We start from the raw sequence: 27385 nt of genomic DNA, 5'->3' as shown, positions 1-27385 counted from the left end.
CAAGATCTGGCTCTCCCAGCAGGCCTGGGAATAGGTTTCCAATCACCCGCCCGAGTGTTTGATTGCTGAATGAAAGTTGTGTTTTATCATTTTTCTTTTGTTCACTAATTGTTTGTTTTGACCTTGCACTTCCCCCCCCCTGTGGTTGTAAGCCGCCCTGAGTCCCCTCAGGGAAAAGGGCGGCATATAAATCCCAATAAATGATAAATGATAAATGATAAATGATGCCACCTCTGCTTATACTGCTATATAAAACCAGGGGAGGGAGGAGGAATCTACTGCTACAGTGGCTTGCTCACATCACTGATTTGTCCTAAAGCCAGGATGGTGAACCTATGGCACGCAGAGCCATTTGTCAGGGCACAGGAGGCGCTGCCCTGTCAACTGGCCAGCACGCATGCCTACGTTGGCCAGCTGTTCACCCTTTTTTAAAGTCATTTTTTACCCTCCCCAGGCTCCAGAGGTATATAGGAGCCTGGGGAGGGAGAAAAGAGCCTCCCCACCCCCAGAGGTTTCCCTGAAGCCTCTGGAGCGCAAAAAAATGGCCTTATGGGCAAACCGGAAGTTTGGGAATGGACTTCTGGTTTTCTCGGAGGGTCATTTTAAGTGCTCTGGAGGCTTCAGGGAAGCCTCCTGAAGGTCCCTGAAGCCTCCAAAAGGCTTCCGGGGGGGGAGGGGAGGTTGTTTTCACCCTCCCCAGGCTCCTATAAAGCCTCTGGAGCTTTGGGGGGGGGGGCAAAAAGCATGAAAAAAATGGGGGGAGCGCCTGTAGTGTGTGCATGCACCCTGGGGGGGGTTCGTGCATTGCATTATGGGTGCAGCATGCCCGCGCACGACCCTGCTGCGTCCCCTCCCTTTATGGCACGCAAGCCAAAAAAGGTTCGCCATCGCTGCCCTAAAGATTTTACCTTGTTCTGTTGAACCATTTTGCTGAGTTGAACCATGGAGACTTGCACTGGATGTGGACTCTGTTGAAATCTGAGAAATATCTTGCTGGCTTTCCCATCGACTCTGGAATTATTAATATACATATATATTTGTACAATGATCACATTGAAAGTAGCAGCCACTGAAACAATTTGAAAAATGTTGAAACATACAATAAAACAAGAACAGAAACCTATTAACATCCCATGCTGCAGAGGAAAGACAGAGGCCCCAGTTCATGCTTTTCTGAGCCATAGGTTTAAGATCTAAAAGGCCCTGTTGTAAACTGTAGCCAAATCTAAGAAGATTTAAGTCTGATCAGGGCCTGAATGGAAGACATCTGACAATATTATCTTTAGAACATTGAATTTATCTACATAAGTGCAATAATTAAGTGTATATGTTTGCTTTCCCCATTTGGCACCCTTCAATGGACCTTGCATGGACCTTGACTCACAGAACTCTGAGCTATCAACATGTTGGCTAGAGAATTCTGGGCATTGATATTTAAACATCCAGAGGAAGCATTGCTTCAGAAAGGTTAGCAAAGTTAATTGTGCTCTACTTCTTCCTACGTTTTGTTTCCCTAAGAGAATAGACCCATACCAGAAGTCCTTAGAACTTTATGTCCTGAGAAAAGTACAATTTCTTGTCATTTAATATACTGATGGAGCTGCACTATTCAGATTGAGGATACAAAGTGCAATGAGGATGAACATCTAGTACTCTCTTGAGCCGTGTGTCAGAACTAAGATTCAGGGCATGTTTAACAGAGGGACTGAACTTACATACTAGCCACTAATAGAACCTCTTGCCCTTCATTATTAATTTATAGTTGTTGGCATAAAATGGGCACTCTAAAGAAGCATTTAATAAGACAGCCTCTGTCTGTACAATTGCAATCAATGGAAAAAGTGTCTGTAACAGTTGGTACACCTGCACTAGAATGCTAAAGGAGTTACTGAGTTGGCAAGCATTCACTCTGAAAAAGCGACAGAGTTATCCTTTTTCACTGTAATCTTATAGGCTATCTCAAAGTCTATGAAAAGTCTATGGGATGTAATTTAACAGGTAATGAACCCTAGACAACTATTGTGGCTTTGGCAAGTGGAATCACCCCAAAGAAAGAGGAAAAGTACAATGCAAGAAATTTCTGACTACTGCACAGTGGCCACCAACTGAAATTATTTTATTGCAATGCAGCAACAACGTTCTACTACGAATGAAGTTATTTGTTCAAGAAGTGGTGGGTACCAAGACCAACACTTGATAATATCTGAACAACCCACTATCAGTTCTTACAAAAGTTGATGCTCTTTATGATTTAACCTGCCTAGGTTTTCCCCATATTCTCTCTTCGTCTTTCTTACAAAAAGTCTGTAACAAGCAAAGAACTTATTCATAACTTGTCTGAAGAAATGTTTGCCAAATGACTGGGCACCAAGGTCAGACTTCATTAAACTAATTCTCATCAGTCCATTTAAGAACATCATGCTCTTAGTCTCACATTGGGACAAAGTCATTACAGAGATACCTTGGCATCTTCCAAATAAGCTTTATAATTCTCTGTCTTCTTCCTACAGAACCCCACCACCTGTTGTTCATGCCTTTGGTAGAACTGCCCCCTTCCCCCATTATGCAGCTCAGAGAATATTTCCTACACGGTCCACCCACCACTCTTGGAAACAGGATCTTTAACTGGATCTTGGTCTGCTCCAGCAAAGCAACTTACTAGAGGGATCCCTAACTTGGGGAAAAAAGTGAAGCAACAATCAAGGTTGCTCAAACTGAATTGTGGGAAAAACAAAATATCCATTGAAATGGAGGTCCACTGAATCCATTTATTCTGAAAATATTTTGTTTGCATTATTCTGCCATAAAAATTGAATTTTATCAACCAGATATATTTTTTAAAAATGGCAAATCCAGTACTATGAATTCTATTTTTTAGAAACATTCAGTAAATTATTACTAATTTTCACACTGCTGCCCATCTCACAAATGAATGGCAAACAAGACCTCAGTAAAAATCCTGGGAATCCATGCCAGTCTGGGAATGCAAAACCATTCCCAGGGAAAGAGGGTACGTTCCATTATTTTATAATTCAATGGCTTGAAAAAGTTTGCAAGTTATATCACTATAACATGGCTAAACCAGATAGTTTCTGCTGTAAAGTGGTACTAACCTTGAATTAAGCTTTTACTTGAAACACACTGGAAGGAGTTAGCAAACAGATGCATGTGCTACTGCACTGTATAATCTGACACATCATAGACTTATGATGTATGATTGCACCACTGAAGGACTGGATGAATAAAAATCACCTCCTTGTGGATTGCGTTTCAAGCTAGCCATCTACTAAAGTCATTCTAACTCTGCAATGTGTGCTGAATGCCATCAATAGGAATGCATAAATCCTAACTGGATTTATGGACAGGACAATTCAGGAGCAGCCAACTTGGCCCAGCAAACTAATCTGACATTGCATAACCTCCCTAAGGTAGGTTGTACTTACCAGACCAACTGGAATAGATTGGCTGTAAATTCAATAGAAGTTAAAAAAAGGTACACTACTTCATTCTACAGTGATGTAATTTCTGAAATCCACTGACATAAGACGTGGGAATGATTATAAGCTTAAATGGCTTCTCTTTCTTTTGCACGCTGTCTTGAGCATATGAAATTATTTGAATAAGTAAACAAATTAAGCAGAATATGGAGAATCGCTATATAACCCAGAAGCACCAAATCTTGTGCCATCTTAAAGATTTACAAATGTATTTATTGGACGGCTGTCTACAGAACACAGTCCATGAACATTCTATTGAATGCCCGTTATATAGTCCTCTGATATATTATTCAGAAAAGAATACATCAAATTACACTCCATATATGTAATAAAATGGACTGTCATCCACAAAGGGCTTTGTTAATAACATTTGCTAGTTTTTCTGATGTTTGTGCTGCAAAATACTAATATAATCACCACCCTGGTTTCCATTCTTAGTTGTTCTATTGCATTGGCTATCAGGGCAATTCATGGGAGAAATCTTTCCTTTCAGACCCTGCTTGTGCTGTTTCTACATATAGAAATATGTCTGGCCACTATTAGAACCAGAATCTAGTCTGATCCAGCAGTCCTCATGTACATTACAACATTACAACATGCATGCAATTGAATGAGTTCGTGTTAATTCTCCCTTCTCTATTTATTCCATCCTTCTGTCAGTAAAGTTTAGATTGTAACCTCCTTGAGCCAAACAGCTAACTTGTTGGATTTAAATAACTTTTATGTTTCTCATACATTGATGACTCTATACCAGTGCATGCTATTTGTGGACACATTTCAGGCTCTCCAACTGTTCAGATAAAGCAGGCAAGCTCTCTGTTTCAGAAGCAAGGCCACTTCCAGACCAAGATTGCATACCACCACATTCAGAAATATTACCTTTATGCTAGGTTACTGAAGCAAAGAGGGGAAAAAAGGAAGCACAGTGGCAGCAAATCCAAAGCAGAGTGTTAGGATTAGAGTTAGGTCACAGAAGACCATGGAAAACCACTCCAGAAAGGGATACTGTGTTTATCCTGTTCATTAGATGAATCTAATGAATCTGTTACCTCTGCCATGACCTTGGGACACAACACATGCAATGAGGGATGGATATCGTTGAAGGGTTAAGAAACAAACATACACATAAAAAAGGAAAGAGAAACAATGAATTTTCAGATTATGAATTATTCTTCCTACTGAAAATGCTATTGTTCAAGGACTCTTGAACTATTTGTGGGTTCTTTGGAATTCAGCAGTCAACTGCAAACACTAGGAAACAGGAAGTATCTAGACATGAACAAAACTATAAATACTCCTACTTGGCCATGACTTCCCCTCCAAAAGATTTACCTGCTTTTTTCAAACTGGGAACCCTCATTCATACAACAAGCTTACATTATGAAATCTCAGCATCTTCCACATTGGCCTTGGCTCAAAATAGAACCACACTTCTGCCATGATCTTAAAGGGATCACACAATAACTCTGGGCCAACAGTGGACTTGATCACGTGTCCCATTAGAAGACTGATCCAAAATTTAGGCCCAAAGATATAGCTGAAAATTGGGAAAGTTATAATTCCCTTCGTCATTACAATAGACATTTAAAAAAAAAAACCTATCCTTTAAAAAAAGAAAAAAAGAGAAAGAGGGGGAAAAAAGAAATTAAAAGAAGAAATGAAATGAGGCCTGGAGTGATGGCAGTTGGCTGAGGCTGCTGAAGGCCTCAGGCCTCTATTTCAAGCTCAGTTTTGGTGCTGCTGCTGAGTGATGCTGCACCGGGTAGCCTAGATTAGGGAGGACACAAGCAGATGTGGGAAGCTGGGCAGCATTCCTCAGTTGCCATAGCCGTGCCAGGGCTGAAGTTGAGGCTTAGGGCAGTGACAGCTGGCTGGCAGTGCTGAGAGCCCCAGGTCTCTACTTTAGGCCCTGACACAGGCCTGGTGCTGCTGCCAACGAGTGCCACATTGCAAGGCTAGTAGGCTGAGGTTGTTACAGCTTTGCACCACACTGGACCACACACACACATATACACACCCCAGCTTGTGCATGGCTTGTGTGCGTGGCCTACGCTGGACTCCCATTCCCTGAGGCACACCCTTACATTCCTCTTAACCACCTATGTGATCACTTAATGACTGCAACAGGAAAATACCGGGATTGCAGTTGTTGAGCGAAGCATTTCATTTAATGATCAACTTTGCTCAATGGTCAAGATTCTGGACTCAATTGTGGTCGTAAATTGAGATTATATTACCTATATAATCTAAATTAATACCACATAGCACAATTAATTGATATATTATTGTTTTGATTTTTAAGAGTGATTTGGGTATAAAACCATAGACAGAAAATAAAGTATGTCTTTTAACAACCATATCCCATATTGGGTCATATATCTTAGTTAAATCAAACACCTCAGTTTAGAACTCCTAATAGTTAAAAAATAGGCAAACCAGTTTTCAAAATCAATTTTCCCAAACAGTTAAATTCCTATTTTTCTGAAAAAGTGCAACCTCTTAAACACAATAAAGAAATTCACTAACAAACCAAATGCTTACTTTGTAAGAAGCAAGGCTGTATGATGGATTTAGATCTTGGCGGCTGCTCGATAGCTGAAAGAGTAACAATAAAATTGTGACTTTCAAACGGAGCCTTCAGTCTGCAAGACTTACAGCAAACATAGAGGCCAACAGCACACCAGAAGGTGAAGATACTTCCTATGCCTTCAGTATGACCCGAATAGGACGTTACCAGATGAAGAAATGCTCCTTATCTTCCTACAAACTCAATGTGGAGCCCCTCTTTTCTTCTCTCCACCCTCTCCCAACTATGTCTTGGGAGGATTTCAGCTCTAGTATTATAGACTCACTCGATTGACATTTGGTGAACTGAGACTCCTCCGATAAAGTTTTCCCTTGCCTGTTAGATGTTCCTTCACAGCAACCTCCTGCAAGGAAGAAAACAGATCATTCTTTCTCGAATATTCATTTACAAACAGAAGCAAATTTGAACTGAATCAAGGGCAAGGAATGTTAGGCACTTCTGTAGGGACCGTTGAGAACATTTATGCAAGTGACTGTTACTGGCTTGGAATTGATGGAAAATGTAGCCCAATATATCTCACTGGAGACAGCAAAGATATGCACGTAATCAGAGACTGGAACAAACTGTCATATAAATGCAGTGCATGCAGACCTCCTTGGATAACAACATGAATCCAATTTTGGCATAAGACAACACTGAACCCACCCAAAAAACAATACACCAATTTTTCCAAAAGTAATGATGTAGTCATTATGTTATAATGATAATATGATAATATAGTAAGAAATGATTGCTTTCCCTTCCCTACAAATACTGAAAAGACCCCTCTACTAGTGGTTAACCCACTTCTGGGTTGAAAGTATTAGAACACAGTGGGGCTGACCCCTGTCTCCCATGGAAGGGGAGAATGCTCCTGTTTTAAAGCTATTACTCTAAAAATTTACAAACAGGAAAAAAAACACAATGTGAAAGAGCCATACCTTCTCAATGTTAGTGCTTTTTCAACAAAACTCTACCCATTTACTAGTATAATTGTCATTTATTATTGATTAGACTAATGAAAATATTACTTATAAACAGTCTTTTTTTTAGATTACCCTTTGTTTGAATACAGTGAAGCTTTATGTATAAACATGATCGCTGCCCCCTATTCTATTTTCTTTGGAAATTGCTCCATTGTTGTTCTGTTTTCTTGCTGTTGTTCTATTTTCTTTGGAAGTGAGATATCAAATAAAATAAAATAAATAGGTTCATCAACATAGGAGACCATTTTAGTTTTTAGGCCTTTAACAATAAAGTTAGAGTAGATGTTACAGTTCCACATCTTGAAGCTGGTGTATAGCTCCAGAAGCCTTCAGGATCATACATTTGAAATTCAACACAATGTATTACTACTTTTAAAAAATAATATAAGTCCTAAAATCACAGGGGTTATAGCTAGAGTTGGAACATAGAGAGCCAACACCTTCTTTTTAGGGCTCTTGGGCAGTGGTGGGTTGCTACCGGTTCGGACCAGTTCGGCCAAACCGGTAGTAGCTTGGTGGCTTGGGTCACTGGAATTGGCAGCAACCCAGGCCTGCCACACCCCTGAACTGGTTCTCCCGGTGGCGGTGCCATCTTGTTTTTTGCTTCTGCGCATGCACAGAGCAATTTTAGTTGTACTGCACATGCATGCGCAACGCATCCCTGAGCGAACCGGCAATAGTCTTTGCCGGAACCCACCCTTGCCCTTGGGGCTAATCTTCAATGCCAGTATCTGACAGGTTTCCTGGGAGTTTTAGATGGGAAACAGATGAAACCTTCAGGATAAGCCTTAAAATAGGCCAGTGATGGCTAACCTTTTTGTCGTCACATGCTGAAAGTGTGTGCGTGTGTGCATGCTCACACCCATAATGCAATGTGTGTACGACATACCCCCCGCGTGCCCTGCCACCCTGTGCATGTGTGTTCCCCTTTCCCCCCGCGCATGCACACACGACCCCCCCCACGCCCCATTTTGGGCCCGCTCCCCACACATGTGTGGTAGAGAACTGAAAATCAGTGGGAGGCACACGTGCATGCGTGGTGGAGCTAAGCTGGGGTGACGGCTCACGTCCCTAGAGAGGAAGCGCCACGTGCCACCTGTGGCATGTGTGCCAAACGTTCACATCACTGGAATAGGCAAGGCCCTATCAGCCTTCCTCATTTATGATGTGGTTTCATGCACTTTGCTACTGAAGTGTACCCCAAAAATGACACTGTATCCTATAGCCTATGAAAGTTTTCCACACCTTGTAGAACTTTCCCTTACAATGAACTAACCTGGCGCAACCGATCAAGGGTAAGAATGTTTTCTACAGCCAACACACTTCGAAGGTATTTTTCTATATGGACTTCTGAAGCAGCAGAAGCTGCATCTTCAAGATTGGCCGCCATTCTTGCTAATGCCTCACGTTCCTCTGCCCCCTGAGCATCCTGAAAGAGAAAGCCTTTCAAGTTAGCGAGCCCATCGGCACATAACAAGTAAAAGAAACATAGGTCACAGGACACTTAACATGCTAAGCTATATTTGTGATTGCAAGTTTAGAACTAGTGGGGAGCAGAAACCCCTTCAAAAGTATCTCTGTATAGCTCAGAGGTCAGCAACCTTAAACACACAAAGAGCCACAAAGGTCCTAACCGGAAGCCCTTTGTTCAATAATGGAGCTGACCAGAAGTCCAATTCCCCCACCATAGAGTATCCTCCTAGTGTGGCATCCTTTTTCCTCTGTCGACTGGAAGTCCGGTTCCCCCATCATAGAGTTTCTTCCTAGGGTGGAATATTGTTTTCTCTGCCAACCAAAAGTCTGGTTCCCCCACCATAGAGTCTCCTCCTAGTGTGAAATCCTTTTTCCTCTCCCTGTCCTAACTGAAAGCCCTATCAATTGTGGAGCTGACCGGCAACAGGGAGCTGCAGCAGAAGGATGAAAGAGCCACATGCAGCTCCAGAGCCACAGGTTGCCGATCCCTGGTATAGCTGAAGAAATATTACCTCATTCTCTCTCTCTATCTTCTCTCATACACAGACACACTCCGATATACACAAAATTGGCACATGTCAGGTAGACTAAAGACTAAATTTAAATAAGGTGCTTTTCAATAGTCAATATTCATTCAACTACTGAAAGTTCTTCAAGTTTTTTTAAGTTAAGCGTTTTAAATACAAATGCCTTTGTGTGCTTCTTAAAAACTTTTTAAAAGCCTAGGTGCAGAAATGAGACAGAGTAGACTTCACAGATATTTGAAAAGTAGTCATGACATAGAAAGAAACTGGTCTGTTCATTTTTACCTCCAAGTAACTGAAAGCATGTGTAGATAGATAGCATTAAGCACTAAAAACAGGGTCTCTAAAATAAAATGAGTTGAATTGCTAGATGCGTACTCCTAACATGGCCCATGTTGAAACTAGGATTTTGGAAGAGGTTTCTTCCTAGCTTTTCCTCCCCTTTGAAACCTCTATGGGAAATTGTCCCAATTGGTTGTGACTATATGTTAAAAACCCAACATGTGGATTGTCTTAGGATGTGATTTGGGAAACATATGGTTGTATACCCTATAACAGGGGTTTCCAGCCTTGGCAACTTTAAGCCTGGAGGACTTCAACTCAATTCTGGGAGTTGAAGTCCACCAGGCTTAAAGTTGCCAAGGTTAGAGACCCCTGCCCTATAAGACTAGCAAAGGAAATTGGCTTGCATTTTCATGGGCATATTTAGAAGCAACATTACTTGATTTCCCCATAATATTCACCTCTGGGATATTTGAAACAATTTCAAAGGTGATTCCACAGCCAGGTACAGAACTCCGGGAAGACATTCTTCTCAGGAAACTCTGAGCAAAACCCTAGAGATGAAAAAGAGACCTTGTAGTTTCATATAAATCAATACGAATAACAGGCATCTCTCTTTCGGTAAGGTTAAACCAATACTCATATCAGCAGCAGATTATTTAGCATGAAAGAAAAGCAAACAACAACAGATTAGCCAAAGGAAAGACAAAACAGAGCTATTTAATTTTTGGAAACCCCATTTGTGTGGTGGACAATCCTCCCTTGGCCAGCTCCATGCCATATATCAGTGATGGCATGCGCATGCACACCGAACCCCCAGAAACCCGAAGACCAGGTGGCTGGCGTGTGCATGTGCACCGGCTAGCTGGTCTTCGGGTTTCCGGGGCTCTGGCACGAGTGACGATCAGTTGGTTGGTGTGCATGCGCATGCCAGAAAACAGAAGAGCAGCTGGCGACAGTGTGCATGCCCACAGAGAAGGCTCTGCATGCCACCTGTGGCACATGTGCTGAGGTGGCGCAGTGGTTAGGGTGCAGTACTGCAGGCCACTTCAGCTGACTGTTATCTGCAGCTCAGCGGTTCTAATCTCACCAGCTCAAGGTTGACTCAGCCTTCCATCCTTCCGAGGTGGGTGAAATGAGGACCCAGACTGTGGGGGCGATATGCTGACTCTGTAAACCGCTTAGAGAGGGCTGAAAGCCCTATGAAGCGGTATATAAGTCTAACTGCTATTGCTATAGGTTCACCATCACGGCCATATATGTTACAAATGAATGACCGGCTCATTCACTTTTAATAAAGCAACTTCCTTTGTACCCAGTTAAACATATTACTTTCCCGATCCTACTACCAAAATCCCCTTATGGGGGTTATATTCATACGTTGTGAAATGACTCCAGTTTTGGAACCCTTTAATATTTCCCTCCCACAATGTGGAAAGATGTGGGGATCTGGGTGGGTTCAAGCAGGCTTGTGTCCCATTAAAGAAAGGTAGAGAGGGGTCAAACATCGCTCAGGTTCCCAGGAAGCAAATATGTGGATTGATCCCAAATTCTTTATGCTTGATACTTGGATCATTACAGAATGCTGACAAGGTGACCGCTTAATTGTCATGCTGAGTATTTTCCCCCCCCTATGCATGTGCATATTTACTTGTGAGCTTGGAATTACTGGTGCTTTGAATTGCCAACAAGCCTGATTTCTGAATCCCAGGCCACAGGGATCATTACAAACAATGATTTAAGAGGATCAGTGACATTGTTTATTCTGACAGGAAGGTGCATGAGGTTAAAATCTTGACTCCTGAATTAATGCAGAGATGAGTCATCCGAAGTTGCTAGGTACTTGGGAAGGTTATTGATACAGTTTTGTGACATATGTTTGGATTGAGTATTGACAATAGACAGACTAGCTAAATAGCCCAGAGAGTTTAGCAAACTGCATAGAAAACACATTTGGAGAGAATTTATGAATGTAATGAACTACACCAACTGAGCATCTTTGGCATTGGCTATCCATGGTCAATGGCAGAGAGCATGCTTTGAAACTTTGATCTCCAACATCTCCAATAAAATGACCTCTAGAAGCTGTCCCCCCATTTGAAATTGCTGCCAACCAAAGGAAAGATAAGCCAAAAATCTGAAACAATATATGACTCCTCTTTCTATTACGGAAGGGCTATATGCCTGTGTGTACAAACGCATGTGAGACTCTTTTCTGGATTCTTTTGTAGATTAATCTCAGATAGTTTATCACATGAATACCTTGCTGTAAGGCCAAAAAAATATAAATTATCTCAAGCTTCTAAGAAATTTGTTGGGTATCCAATTTTAGTAGCCCAAGGAGAATATCACTGAGTACCCTAGAGTTATCACCCAGTTTCATCTCCTTTTCTGAAAAGATCTTCTCCCATTTGGGTACTCACCAGATGTGGGACTCAATCCCCAGTTGGCATGGCTATTGCTGAGAATACTGAAAGATGAGATCCACACATCTGGAGTTTGGAAATGGCTATTTTATGCCATTATAATTTACGTGGGGCAAAAAAACCAGCAAGACTAGGTCTCCGGAAATGTTTACACAATCTGTGTCTCTTGATTTGTTTAAGCATCTTCTTTCTATTGTCTCACCCTCCCTCAGAACTGAGCTGTTGGAGAGCAAGGCAGAAATAAGTGAGGCAGATAAAGCACAAACCAAGAATCCAACAACAACATCCGTAACATTTCAACACACAGCAAAAACAAAGTTTCTATTACAAATGTCACCAAACAATATTGACTATGTGGGTTGATGAGAGATGGGACAATCTTCTGGCAGCATAGATTTGCTGAAGCGTGTTTTGCTAACATGCAGAAAAGCTCATTAAGGTACAACCTATCAAATGCTGCCTATAAAAGTCACTGTGAGATGAACTATCTATTTCAGCAGTAAACAATGCTGACAACATGAATGATCCTCAATACTTCAGCTTCTTGCACGCACAGAAGCCATACAGAAAAAGATACTGGTTGCAAAAGTGATAATATTACTACCCTTGTGGAACCTCTATGCAGCATTCTAGCAATTGCCATGGAATCAGGAGGAAGGAACAATGAAAGAAAGGGAAAAAACAGTCAATTAGATAAGGAAATCTGGCTACAGAGAATACCCCAGACTAAAGTCTAAAACCACTCAATAGATGGAAAAATACATGTGAATTCCAATCGTACTGAATGTAGCACTTCTTCCACCAAGGTTTGAGTACAAACAACTGGAGTCTAACTGATAAATCCCAAAATCGATTTAAGCTGTCACTGAAGATCTTCTGATAAAAGGAAGCTGTTTTTTTTTAACTGAATACATTTAAGTACATTTACACATTTAATAATAATCATATTTTTGCCCTAGTACATTCAGTCTCTATCATGTTGAGATATTTGATGGAATAGCACCCTTCAGAATTCTAAAAGTTACAGCCATGAATAATAATCTTAGATCACCTTTTCACTGCAACAATATGCACACTATTGATAGTATACTCTGCTCCCTACTGCCCAAAGCCACAAAAACAAACTGAAAGCCTTTGCACATGAAGACACTGTGAAAGTACATCTGAACTCCAGCATAACCACAGTCAAGGATGCAGTAAAGGTTCCTAACCACTCAATCATAACAAAAACACCCTCATTTAAGAGAGAAAAAAGTTCCTGCCCAAAATATTTAAGAAGCTTTGATATCAGTTAATATCAGCAGCAAAAAGATAGCAAAATGTAAGAGAATATAGAATTTCACCAATAGTTTATCCCTTGATAAACATGCCTGGATACTAAAAGGATGTGAAAATGACTATGAATTTAAATAGCTTTCTAAAAGAAAAAAGAAAATCTGAACCAATATATGGAACACAGCATCCATTAAAGTCTATTAAACAATTTCCCCCAGTCTGATGTCTTAGATGTATTTACAATTTCTAGAATTCTGGCAGGCTGGCTAGAGAAGGGGAAACATGATGGAGTAGAGTAGAGTAGAGTAGAGTAGAGTAGAGTAGAGTAGAGTAGAGTAGAGTAGAATAGAATGGAATAGAATAGAATAGAATAGAATAGAATAGAATAGAAAAACAGAGTTGGAGGGGACCTTGGGCAGGAAACCTTATACCATTTCAGACAAATCCAATCTCTTCTTAAAAACTTCCAGTGTTGGAGCATTTACAACTTCTGGAGGCAAGTTGTTCCACTGATTAATTATTCTCACTGTCTGGAAATTTCTCCTTAGTTCTAAGTTGTTTCTTTCCTTGATTAGTTTCCATCCATTGCTTCTTGTCCTCCCCTCAGGTGCTTTGGAGAATAGCTTGATTCTTAGCTAGATGCCCCTGAGATATTGGAACACTGCTATCGTGTCACCCCTAGTCCTTCTTTTCATCAAACTACATAGATATACCCAGTTTGTATGCTAAGTGTCTGAATATTTATCACGTGACTATGGGGATTCTACAAAGGTCATAATTTTGAATAATGGTCATTAGTCTCTTTTTTCAGGAATGCTGTAACTTCAAACGATCACTAAATGAACTGTTGTAAGTCAAGGACTACAGGGAGAAGCCATTCCATTCTACATATTTTAACTTGGGATTTAAATGATCTATCTGGCTAGTAGCTATTGGAAGACCAAATGGCTGGCTACATGGATTTTGGCTTCATCCAGAAAGGTAATGGTTTTAATAGTGTACCTGTTTGCCATAAACATTGACGCAGATCCGCTTACGAAGAACAAGCTGCATTTCTGCTGGATGGCTGAGCTGTACTGCAACTCTCACAATCAGGAAGACTCTCTGTTCAGCCATTGTTCCTCTGCTAAGCTGTGCACAGTTGTGAACTGTGGAATCCCAGGAAGCTTCAGCTTTCACCTGCAAAATCATCCAGGAAAATAAAAGGCAGACTATAACCAGTCTGAAGTTATGGTATTACAAAACTTTGCACTCTGCCACTTTTAGTACCAATTCAAACCTATGGGCAACTCACATAGTAACTTTGTGCTTTATTTTGTTTTCCAAAAAAAGACGACATCCCACATGTCTAAAAACAATTCATTGTGTTTACACATGGAATGTACTATGAAGTATATGTCCATATATATGTACTATGAAATATATATACATTGCCTTCTGGACAAGGATGCCAAAAAGTGCATCCATAAGGAGATTATATATATATATATATATATATATATATATATATATATATATATATATATATATATATATATATATAATACATACATACATACATACATATACATACTGTATATATATATATATATATATATATATATATATATATATATATATATATATATACACTGTATATATATATACTGTGTATATATACTGTGTATATATACTGTGTATATATGTATATATGTATATATATATATATATATATATATATATATACTGTATATATATACTGTATATATATATATATATATATATATATATATATATATATATATATATATATATACTGTATATATATATACTGTGTATATATATACTGTGCATATATGTGTGTATATATATATATATATATATATATATATATATATATATATATATATATACTGTGTGTGTGTGTGTGTGTGTGTGTGTATGCACATATGCATGCACGCACGTACGCACGCACACTATTCCCTACAATCCTTCAGGAGCATCTGGGCAGGGACGTCCATGGGGTAGGGAGGGGGCAAGTTTCAATCCAGACATTGAGAAGATGCAGTCAACAGCAGGATATGTCTAGGAGAGAGAGATCAAAGGCAGGAGTTCAATCTCCATAAAGAGGAGGGTTCTGCTGATGTGTCCTCAGCCATATGTTCACCAGAGTTTGGTCTGAAAGTGATCTGAAGTTATGCTTGAGTTATTCCCTAATATGCCAACAATAGACCTACTATTCACATGGTAAGGAATTCAACAACATATACTTATTTAAATCAAAAATTCATATTTTTTTCCAATGAGATAATAAACCTGTATATCTGAGCTCACGTGATGGAATGGCCCTTCACAGAGCAACAATACAACCCATTGCCCAGAAAACCTACATGTTAACCTACATTGCTAGGCTCTAACCTTTCTCTTTCACAGGCTAGCTTTGGTATGCACTGACTCTTTTTGTTTGGAGCAGCAACCCTTTTCTTCTCCACTTGCATTTATTTAAAGAAGGAAGAGTTCCCCTATCATTCTGGCTTTATGGACCAGCCCAGGGGAGGGAGGGAGGGAGGGAGGGAGGAATGATTCTGTACAAGTGGTAAGCAAGCACACCTTTGCATGCACAGCTCCATTTGCATGAGTGGCCTGCCTCTTGTGTAAATGGAGTGACCACACACCCACGCTTACCTGCTGCTTGCGCAGCTCCATTTGTGCAAGCAGCAGGCATATACGCCCATTAGTCGTGCAAATGGAGCACACTTACTCACACTTGCCCGCTGCTCATGCAAATGGGGAATCCGTGCATGCGCTCACCAGTCACTTCCGCAGCCCAGTTCCAAAGGGCTCGAGGCCCAATATTGGGCCACAGTCTGGGGGTTGGGAACTCCTAATTTAAAGCATAACTAGGAACCAGTTGACCATCTCAGTAAGAAATAACAACACACAATATTTGCCCCTTTCCCTTTAACTTTCAGATGATAAATTAAAATTTCAAACTCACTCCAAAATACATTAGTAGAGTGGGAGCCATTAAGAACCAAAGGATCATGCCATGATTTCCCAGGGCTGTTGTAACATCTCCCATTAGCAGCAAGAGAGCCTTCCAGCTCCACCGTTTGGGTACTGCCTTACCTCACTCTCGTGGTGCTTTACAATCTGTAACTCAAAGAATTCATCTTCATCTTCAGCAATAAGGGTAGCATCCCAGCCACCAGCTTCTGGCTCATCAAGATTATCCTGAGAGCTGAAGTCATCTGCTGTAAAAGTGGGAAGAGAAACAGAGCTCCCATAAGCAACTGCTGTGCACAATATAATATTTTTAGGAAGGTTTGGACACCATGGCTGTCCAAGTGGTTTGCGTTCAGTTTTCAAAAGTTGCTTCAAAGCACATAGAAGCTCAAGTGTACTACAGGTAGTCCTTGACATAAGACCATAATGATTATGTATCTCGACAAACTTATTTTATATTTTTTGTGTGGATGTTAAACTAAGTGAACCAATGGCTCACTATAGGAATGATTTTGCTAAAAATCGGAGGTGCTGTCCCAAAGGTGATTTTTTTCAAGAGGCAACAGGACTTTCTGATTTTTCTTTGAAGACGTTTCACTTCTCACCCAAGAAGCTTCTTTAGCTATGACTGCATGGTGGGGAATGGAAGGACCATCCATGACCTAGATGACTGAGAATTTTTTTTTAGATTTTTAGATTTTAATGAGCATTTATATGCCGCCCTTTTCCCTAAGGGGACTCAGGGCGGCTTACAACAATGGGGGGAAGGGAGTGCAAGACAAGACTTAAAAGAAAAAAATGTGAATAAAAAAAATTAACCATAAAAACACAACATTCACTCAACATTCGGGCGGGGTGAGAATAAATCCTATCCCCAGGCCTGACGGGATAGCCAGATCTTGAGGGCTGTGACTGTGGCCTGGACTGTGGTGAGGGTACGGATCTCCACGGGGAGGTTGTTCCATAGCGTCGGAGCTGCAACTGAGAAGGCTCTCCTCCGCGTAGTCGCCAGTCGGCACTGACTGGCGGATGGAATTCGGAGGAGGCCTACCCTGTGCGATCTGATGGGACGCAGGGAGGTAATTGGCAGGAGGCGGTCTCTCAGATAGCCAGATCCACTACCATGGAGCGCTTTATAGGTGGTAAGTAAGACCTTGAAGTGCACCCGACGATCAACAGGTAGCCAGCGCAGCTCACGGAGGATCGGTGTTATATGGGCGAACCGTGGTGCGCCCATGATCACTCGCGCGGCCGCGTTCTGAACTAGCTGAAGTCGCCGGATGCTCTTCAAGGGCAGCCCCATGTAGAGCACATTGCAGTATTCCAGCCTAGAGATCACAAGGGCTCGAGTGACTGTTGTGAGAGCCTCCCGGTTCAGGTAGGGCCGCAACTGGTGCACCAGGCGAACCTGGGCGAATGCCCCCCTGGTCACAGCCGACAAGTGGTGTTCAAGAGTCAGCTGTGGGTCCAGGAGGACTCCCAAATTGCGAACCCTGTCTGAGGGATGTACTGTTTGACCCCCCAGCCTGAGAAATGGAACACTTGGCCAATTAGTAGGAGGGAAACACACCAGCCACTCGGTCTTATCTGGATTGAATACAAGCTTGTTAAGCCCCATCCAGTCCCTAACAGCCTCGAGGCACTGGCACATCACGTCAACCGCTTCATTGAGTTGGCACGGGGCGGACAGATACAGCTGCGTATCGTCCACATACTGATGGTATTTTATCCCATGCCGTCGAGTGATCTCACCCAGCGGCTTCATGTAGATATTAAACAGGAGGGGGGACAGGACCAAACCCTGTGGCACCCCATAATTCAGGGGCCTAGGGTCGATCTCTGCGCTCCGACTAACACCGACTGCGACCTGTCCGAGAGGTAAGAGGAGAACCACCGTAGGACAAATGGTGGTCAAAACTCAGCTGTGGATCCAGGAGGACTCCCAAGTTGCGGACCCTGTCTGAGGGGTATAAATTTTGCCCCCCCAGCCTGATTGATGGAACGTTAGCCGAATTTTTGGGAGGAAAACACAACAGCCACTCGGTCTTTTCCGGGTTGAGCACCAGTTTGTTAGCTCTCATCCAGTCTTTAACAGCCTCAAGGCCCCGGTTCTCCACAGATAACCGGAAGTGCTGATTTTCAGCAAAACCCATTGTAATATGTGCTCACATGACCATGAGACTGTTGCTGAGTGCCTAAAATTTGATCACATGACTGCGGAGGGAGACTGACCATCAGCACATCAAATTCTGTTTGTAAGTCTGCTTTATCTAGTCGGTTGTAACTTCAAATGATCACTTAGAGACCTGTTGTAACTTGAGGTCTACCTGTGTTTGTCTAATGCTGTGTTTTTCAACTTTGGCAGTTTTTCAGATTGCTGGCTGGGAAATTCTGGGAGTTGAGGTCTACACATCTGAAAACTGCCAAGGCTGAGAAACACTGGTCTAAAGCAACTTCATCTTAACCCACAATTGTACAACTGTGATTATAAAACTCTTAGGTTGCACAATAACTAAACCTTATTTCCTGTGATGAGGATATTTTGTTAGATTAAATCATGTAAGCATCCTACTTGAATTACCAAATTTATTTGTTTCAAAGAAATACCAGCACACCATAAATGGTTGAGATATCATTTAAAGAATTACTTCAAACAGGATGAGTAGGCAATAGTAGACCACATTGGCCATAGGAGTTTCAACCTGGCCTCCATTAGTTTGTAAGCTGGCTAACAATCTGACTATCAAAAATGGAATGTTTTTATTTTCTCCCTTATCCAATCCTCATAAGGAGATATATGGAGAGTCTCCACTGTGAAGTAAGAAATCTGTATCAGAGGTGGTATTCAGCCGGTTCGGACAGTTCACAAGAACCGGTAGCGGTGAACTGCTGGTGGGCCCTCCCACCCGTCTCAGCTCCAAAATGTCTTCTGTTGCCTTGTTTTTGATGCCGTGTGCATGCGTGCACACCGCATGCATGAGCAAAGTGCATGCGCGGAAGGCAGGTGGACGCTCAAAGTTGTGAACCGGTGGTAAACCTAAAGTGAATCCCACTGCTGATCTGTATGGCTGCTCCAACAAGATGTTCTCGACCAGAAGATGAATATTTTTATGGTTAGAGAAGTTAAATGGAGGGCCGCAGTCCCAAAGTGTAAACATGGGGCATTACTTAAGACTAGACGCCCAGCAACTCTTACAGCCTCCAAGAACTTTTCAAGGTGAAAAGGCAAAGTTGCAATGCACAAAGCAAATGCTCTTGTTTTGGGGGAAGAAAATAAAGGAGAAGAAAATGAGGAATACATGGTTGACAGGACCTCTTACAGGGCTGTTTTTCCACCCACCCAGATCTCCTCAATATATCCCTTTTGTATCCCCTTTGTTGAAATTCATCTTCCTTCATAAGACTCTTATCTCACATTATTTGCCATGGTGAAACTTACCATTTAAATCAAGGAAAATGACTGGAATGTGTGTCTCCATACCAGGCATAGGTGTCCTAAAAGAAAACAAAAGCCATGGAAAACACTGGCATATCAATGCAGGAGAACATTAATGCAGGACATGTTCCTGGTGATGTACAGCCATTGCATATTACATTCAGTACCCACGCAACTCTAGGACAGGGCAATGATAACCTTGGTGAGTGTAGCTCTAGCTTTATTTATTTTTCCTTGCAGATGTAAAGGACAATCAGTAATTTTCAGCGGTGTTGTGTCATGGCAGATTTCTCAATAGTAAGCGGACAAATACATGTGTCTAGCTCAAGGAACTAGATTTTCTTATGTGCTTTAATTTATGAAGTTAACTAAGTGCTAAGATGCATATCTGCCAGGGAAGGGAGATCAAATAACTAGGTTTTCTAGTTTTCATGGATACAGTAGGCAGAGAAAAGAAGGTTGACCAAGTGATTGACTGAAGCCCCCCAAAACAGGTCTGGCCTTCTATAGATCGAACCAGAAATAATGGTAAGATGTGCCACATTTTGACAATCATTTCTCCAAGATCCAAAACACAGCTAAACCAATTGTGGCAAGCATAAACAATGTGGGGATATAGAATCATTTTTGGGTAAAGGATGACACTAAAGCTTTGATTGATGTGCCAGTATCACACTCAAATCAGCAGATAGGAGGGGCATCTTCAGATGGATTGGAGAATAAACATCCTGCCCCCTTTTTGTCTCTATGCAACATTAAAAAAGGGAGCAGCAGGGTTTCTATTGGGCAACTGTAGACACTATTTTGACTGAAAAGGCTGGAAACTGGAAAAAACATTGAAAATCAGTCATGGGATCATGGAACGGTGCAACTAGTAATGTGTATGGGTGCTTGCATGTGTGTAGTTGTCAGAACCGGATCATACCTAGCTTTGGGGAAGGGGTCCATTGACACTAAGCAACCTATTGTTAAGCAAGAACTATCTGTATGTGTAACATGTGAAATGATCCTAATGTCAACTCATAAAGCATTTGCATGTCTGTTATAAGTTGGCATGGTGTGGAAAGTGGGGGGGAGAGTGCATTACACGCATACCTTTGGCTAGAGTCAGATCTCAGATTACTACAGCAGGCTTGTGAGGCATGCACCTCGTTGGAGAATGTGATTTATGACACAGATTGAGGCGAGGGAAGAAACAGGGGCAAAGTTCAGCCATAATTTAAATGAGGTCAGATTTAACTGCAAATGGGGTATTGCCAAAATGGTGTTCTGTAATAACTGGATTTCTTTTGAAACTTGGCTCGAGGCCCATGAATTAATTAGGGCATCTTTCGGAAACCTGACACCTATGTGATACACAGTATGTGATATCTGAAATTGCATCCAAATCAGGGGTCCCCAACCTGTGGGCCATGGCCCACTACTGGACCATGGACTATTGGCCACTAGGCCATGGGAGTAGCTGGCCGGTGCGTGCGCGTGTGCATGCAGAGCCTCCCTTGCGAGAATGTCGCCACAAGCATTGCAGCCCCACTCATGCAGGCAGAGGGTATTTACATGCACACATGCTTGCTCCTCTCACAAAACTATCCCCTCTTTCCCCACTCTGGACCGCCAACCTCAAAAGGTTGGGTTATTTTACTATATTATTTTATTAATTCATTATATGATTCTCTCTTTTATTAGTTTTATTGTTTTTTATATGAGGTTTTTATATTCTTGTAAGCCTTCTTGAGTCGCCATGTGTGAATAGGTAGCAATATAAATTTCTTAAATAAATGAATGAACTCTGATCTCGGTCATTTTTTCCACATATCTTACTGTACACATAAAGAATATTGACTCTTCCCAGAATTTCATCTCTAGTACTGACAAATGACATTTCCTATACATTTGAAGGGGTCTCTTTCTAACCATAAGGACTGGAAGCTTTATTTTATTTTTAAGAATACCAAGATTCTCAGGTACCCAAATTCTACATTCAGTAAAGCCTTCCTGTCCATCCTGGGGATGGCAAAGATTGCAGATGTATTTGATGTACGTTCAATATTCTGAAAAGACGATTTTGCAGAATATCTCTGTCTACTCAGGACTTATGAAATGCTGAATCCAAGTTAATCTTACATGCAATACCACAAGGAAAGGGAAGGCTTTTAAGTGAATGAGCCAGGCAATTGCTATTCATTTTTTTTCTTTTAAATCAGCTAAAGTGCAGTAGCAATAAATATTGATTCAACTCCTACAGAAGATTGTAATTAAACTTTGTTTAAAAATTGTGCTACTTTAAAGAAAGTGCATAGAGACTAAGGATTTTTCTCAAACATCCTCAGGATTATTTGCTTTTACATCTCCTATCCCCCTTCAACTCACATAGGGACCATTCCAAAGGCTGTTTAGCTGTCCTAGGGCAGCTTCCAAAATGGATTAGATTTTCTTGTGGCATTGCAATCAAACCTGGTTAACTGTGCAAACACCAAGGGCAGACATATTTTGTAAGAAATTATACAAACCATATCTTATTCCGTTTTACAACTGCATTATACTGCCATCAGATGTGATGACGGTCCAGTGGAGGGTTCCGGATCACGTTGAAATCGGTACAGTGCATCGGGGCCGGGCATCCACCATATGAACGTGCGCAGCGTTCACATGCGTACTTACTGCCCACAACACTTCGCGACGCCTGATGCTCGGCGGAGCATCAAGCAGGTGCCGTACACTCTGTGCGCATATGCAGAAGTCCCAAAAACCTCAAATACCGGTAAGGAGCACGGGTGGGTGGGCGGGCCCTCCAGAGCACCATACCGGAACGGTACTTGGTGCTCCTGGCAGGGACTGGTATGCCCGTACTGGGGCGTACCAGTCGCAACCCACCACTGTGATGGTCCCATATTTGGATGATTTTCAAAGAGAACTGGACAAATTCGAGGGGGGGAGTCTTTCAGTTACTATTATTGGATGTCTACCTACTCATTACTCACAGCCAGTAGATTTTAAACACCAGCTGCAAGGAAGTAACAACTCTGTCATGTTTGTGAGTTTCCTGTGCACAGCTGGTTGGCCACCATGTGACAATGAATGCTGGACTAGATGGCCTAACAGGCTCTTCCTGTAATCCATAGACATACATTCCTATTTGTAATCCTGCTCTCTTTCAGTGTAAATTACATTATGCAGAGCACAAAAGAGGAATAAATAGAAAAAAGGCTTGAGAAAAAAGAAAAGGAAACAGCTCAATCTAGTTCAGGCTTGTTAAACTGGCAGCTCACGGGGCAGATGCGTTCACGTGCAGGCCACGCCCACCTTGGCTCTGCAAAATGTCGCGATATGTCATGATACGTCAAGTGGCGTGATCGAGTTTGACACCTGTGAACTAGTTCATTATACCTCTCCAGAGCTTTCTAGCTCCATCCAAGCACAACTTTCTTAGTTTTCCCCTTTCTCTTGACTCTCACTTTTCCTTCATAGATTTGTCCTCATTCTTTCTCTCTATATATGGTCAAATAAACTCAATGTATTTCTTTTGCATTTGTCACTCTTGTCCACATTGAGTTGGCACCTGTTACATTTTTGATCCTATATTTTCTATATATTTCTTCAGTGTCCCATTCCTGTTATATTCATACTTTGCTTTTCCTGACACAATTAACTCTTGCTTTTGAATTGCAAAATGGAGAGAAGCTACCCTGTTTCTCTGAAAATAAGACCTCCCCGAAAATAAGGCCAAGAGCTTATTGGGGGGGGGCAAAAGAAAATAAGGCCCTGTCTTATTTTCGGGGAAACACGGTATCTCTTACATGCAGACATTTCCCAGTGTTTCAACAAGCAATAATTCCTTGTAACAGGCCACATGTTACCCACTAGTTGTCTACCAGCACTGATACCAGCATGTTATCATTTACATACATAGTACATACACATGTAGGTCTCCAACTCCCCAACTTTAACATCATGACTAGTATTCCTTATATATTAACACCATTAAACAATTAAGAAAATGTCATTCTTTCTTACTTTTACTTCCTGCCCAACTTAAAACATTTACTAGGTATTTCATTCATTCTCACGCACATTTTACTACCGCAATATCCTACTTTTACCACTTTCAAAAACCAATTTCCTCTTTACTTTTCTACCATCTTCCAGGAGGGTAACTGAACTTCTTTGCTTCTCATCCCATTGGCACAAAGCCTATACCTTATCCATGGTGACAAGAAGATAATAACATAAAGGTAAAGGTTCCCCTCGCATATATGTGCTAGTCATTCCTAACTCTAGGGATTGCAAAGCCAAAGAGCCAGCGCTGTCCAAAGATGTCTCTGTGGTCATGTGGCCAGATGACTAAATGCCGAAGGCGCACGGAACGCTGTTACCTTCCTACCAAAGGTGGTTCCCAGTTTTTCTACTTGCATTTTTACATGCTTTCGAACTGCTAGGTTGGCAGAAGCTGGGACAAGTAATGGGAGCTCACTCCGTTACGTGGTGCTAAAGATTTGAACTGCCGAACAATCGAACTTTTTGATCAACAAGCTCAGCGTCTTAGCCACTGAGCCACCACCTCCCTTAAGTAAGATAATAGCACCCTTCTATTTCTTCACCACAGTTCACCACAAACAAATAATAGGAACCCAAGCAATTTGTGAAGCTAGCAGTGTACAGCTTTTTTTTATTGCAGGCCTTACCACTCAGCAGGTGCTCCAGGGATCCCACTGCCAGCAGATGGCACCATTACAGCATTCCTCTCTTCTGTAAGGGTCAACCTCATCTCTAACAGCTGAGCTTCTCGATCAACATCATCTTCTGATTTGTCTGGAAGAGGTTAAGGAAGTTTCACTATGCACTCAACAATACCTCCAAGGAAGACCTCTACGAAAATTGGAAGGGACCTCAGGAAACCATATCAGAAGACAACAGCACCTGACTGGCTTTGTTCCTATAGGTTTAGCAGGTTAATACTTAAATGGGAGATCATCAAAAATACCAGGGTTGTAGCCTAGATTGGGAAGTCAATAAATATCCACAAACTACTTATCTACTATTGCCAAGAAAACTACTTAATTGTGTCCATGTAAACCACCGAATCAGATCTGACTTGAGGACTTACCGTATATACTCGAGTATAAGCCGAGTTTTTCAGCCCACTTTTTGGGCTGAAAAAAGCCGCCTCGGCTTATACTCGAGTCTACAACTGGATCCGGCAGTGCTGTTGCCTGTTGGAGGAGGAGGAGGCGAACCAGCCTGCCACCGCCGGCCGCCGCTCTTCCCGCCCCCTTCCAAGCCCCACAGTCCAGCGGACGCAGCAGAAGCAGCCCCGGGGCTCCGCTGCATTTTCTGGATGGGGTCTCGCAGGAAGGAATCCCCTCTCCAAGGGATCCCCGTCCAGAAAATGCGGGGAGCGGCAGCGGAGCCCTGGGGCTGCTTCTGCTCCGTCCGCTCCTCTCTGCTCTCCTGTCGCCAGCTGGTGGGGCTGACCCTGATCCATAAACACTGCCGAATTCAGCCTCGGATCTTTGTCGGGACCTCTTTCTGGTCCGCCTCTGAAGTCCATATTCTCCATAGTCTCTCGAACTGCTCCCCCCCACCTCCAGTTTCTTCCTAGTTTGATCCCACGCGCCGCTGACCTAGGAACCGCATACCTCCCAGCAGTTTTTTCAGGCTGCTCCCAGATGGGAAGGGAGGGGGATTGTAAACCCCTTCCACACCTTGGCTCCTCCTCTTCCAGAGTTCGGGCTCTCTTTCTTTCTTTCTTTGAAAGAGAAGCCCAAATTAGCCAAAGGGGGGAAAGCGAGCGAGCGAGCGAAGCAGTGGGAGGGGGAAAGGTCCCTGTGAAGCCCTGCGGCCAAGGAGCGCTGCCTGCTTTTTAAGAAAACCTGGAAGGGGAAGAGGGCGGGTTTTTCCCCCTCCCTTTTTCTTTTCGTTCCCGTGGCTCAGCCTCTCCTTTCCTTGGGGCCGTCACGTTTACTGTTTGCAGTTCCTTTCTTCGTATAAAAACCCCTCTGGCTCCAACGGGACCACTTCCAAGAATACCGGGCGCAAAACTGCGCTCAGTTTCTGAAAGGTGGCCACGATCCCCAGTGGAAAGGTGTTATTCCCCTCAGTTGTGAAGGCAATGCTGCTCCCGACTTTCCCCTAAATGTTGGAGAAAACTTTTCGCCGCTGTCCTCCTTGGCTCATTTGGGAAGGACGATTGTAACAGGTTGAGATTTCCTTTCAAAACAAAACCAACCCCTCCCCTGGTCCCAATGTTTCAAACAACCCCCTTTCCTGCTGGGAAGAGCCCAGCCAACCCCCCGTCCCTTCCCATTCGAAAGGGAAGCTCGTATCACCTTCTAGAGAAAGTGGCAAATGCCCTCCGTGACTTCCTTGGTTTCTCTCCGGGCTCTGCTCTTCGGCATTGCCCTTGGGGAAAACTGCCGCGGTTTGTTTCCGTGAATATATTAACAGGCGCGCGGAAAGCAACTAAGCCAAGGAGCGTACGTAGTCCAGCCAAGCGAGTCTAGTTTCCTGGGGTCCCTTGCTCGCTCGCTTTCCCCCCTTTGGCTAATTTGGGCTTCTCTTTCAAAGAAAGAAAAAAAGAAAGAAAGAAAGAGAGCCTGAACTCTGGAAGAGGAGGAGCCAGGGTGTAGAAGGGGTTTACAATCCCCCTCCCTTCCCATCTGGGAGCAGCCTGAAAAACTGCTGCCGCGCCACGCCTGCGCCCCAAACAGAGCTGGGTCCAATCAGCCTTTTTTCCCCTTTTTATGCCCTGTCTCAGACGTGCGGGCGCGCATGCTGTGAACTTGCCCACTTAGACGTCGAGGTTGCTGCGTGCACTCTTGTATTTTCCCCTTCCTCTTACGTGCCCCCCTTGGTGCAGCGGGCTAACGCTGGTGAAAGGAGTGGGGTGGACACAACTGGTAAATTATAAACCACAGATTTTAATCCTATTTAATTTTTAATGTTATCAAATTTAGCTATAAAGAAGAGAGAAAGAAAGAGGGAGTGTGTGCACAGGAGTGTGGATTTTCTAAAAATCCCATTGAATCCAGAGGAGGGGAGAGAGAGAGAAAGAGGGAGTGTGTGCACAGGAGTGTGGATTTTCTAAAAACCCCATTGAATCCAGAGGAGGGAAGAAAGAAAGAAAGAAGAAGTGTGTGCACAGGAGTGGGGATTTTCTAAAAATCCCATTGAATCCAGAGGAGGGGAGAGAGAGAGAAAGAGGGAGTGTGTGCACAGGAGTGTGGATTTTCTAAAACCCCATTGAATCCAGAGGAGGGAAGAAAGAAAGAAAGAAGAAGTGTGTGCACAGGAGTGGGGATTTTCTAAAAATCCCATTGAATCCAGAGGAGGGGAGAGAGAGAGAAAGAGGGAGTGTGTGCACAGGAGTGTGGATTTTCTAAAAACCCCATTGAATCCAGAGGAGGGAAGAAAGAAAGAAAGAAGAAGTGTGTGCACAGGAGTGGGGATTTTCTAAAAATCCCATTGAATCCAGAGGAGGGAAGAGAGAAAGAAAGAAGGAGTGTGTGCACAGGAGTGGGGATTTTCTAAAAATCCCATTGAATCCAGAGGAGGGAAGAGAGAAAGAAAGAAGGAGTGTATGAGGGTGGGAGATTTCCTAAACCCCATTGAATCCAGAGGAGGAAAGAAAGAAAGAAAGAAAGAAACCAAGAATGAAATAATGACAGACACACAGAAAGAACGAGAGTATGAAAGAAAGAAAGAAAGAAGAAGTGTGTGCACAGGAGTGTGGATTTTCTAAAAATCCCATTGAATCCAGAGGAGGGAAGAGAGAAAGAAAGAGGGAGTGTGTGCACAGGAGTGTGGATTTTCTAAAAACCCCATTGAATCCAGAGGAGGGAAGAAAGAAAGAAAGAAGAAGTGTGTGCACAGGAGTGGGGATTTTCTAAAAATCCCATTGAATCCAGAGGATGGAAGAGAGAAAGAAAGAAGGAGTGT

General features: G+C 42.5%; 1 protein-coding gene across 1 annotated transcript in view; it reads right to left on the bottom strand.

Annotated features, from left to right (window-relative positions):
- KIF13B (kinesin family member 13B) overlaps positions 1-27385 on the bottom strand; it is a 143393-nt gene that overhangs the window by 19134 nt on the left and 96874 nt on the right. The window contains exons 27-35 of the mRNA XM_032215247.1: positions 24133-24259; positions 19454-19509; positions 16138-16262; positions 14032-14208; positions 9790-9882; positions 8326-8478; positions 6350-6427; positions 6039-6092; positions 909-1011 (exon numbers count right to left, since the gene is read on the bottom strand). Coding sequence (XP_032071138.1) covers positions 909-1011; positions 6039-6092; positions 6350-6427; positions 8326-8478; positions 9790-9882; positions 14032-14208; positions 16138-16262; positions 19454-19509; positions 24133-24259 — 966 coding nt within the window. The remainder of the gene's footprint in view (positions 1-908; positions 1012-6038; positions 6093-6349; positions 6428-8325; positions 8479-9789; positions 9883-14031; positions 14209-16137; positions 16263-19453; positions 19510-24132; positions 24260-27385) is intronic.

Source organism: Thamnophis elegans, chromosome 4 (genome assembly GCF_009769535.1).
Source record: "Thamnophis elegans isolate rThaEle1 chromosome 4, rThaEle1.pri, whole genome shotgun sequence".
NCBI classification, from domain to species: Eukaryota; Metazoa; Chordata; class Lepidosauria; order Squamata; family Colubridae; genus Thamnophis; species Thamnophis elegans.
Note: the sequence above shows the minus strand (reverse complement) of the source record. Positions and strands in the feature narration are given on the sequence as shown.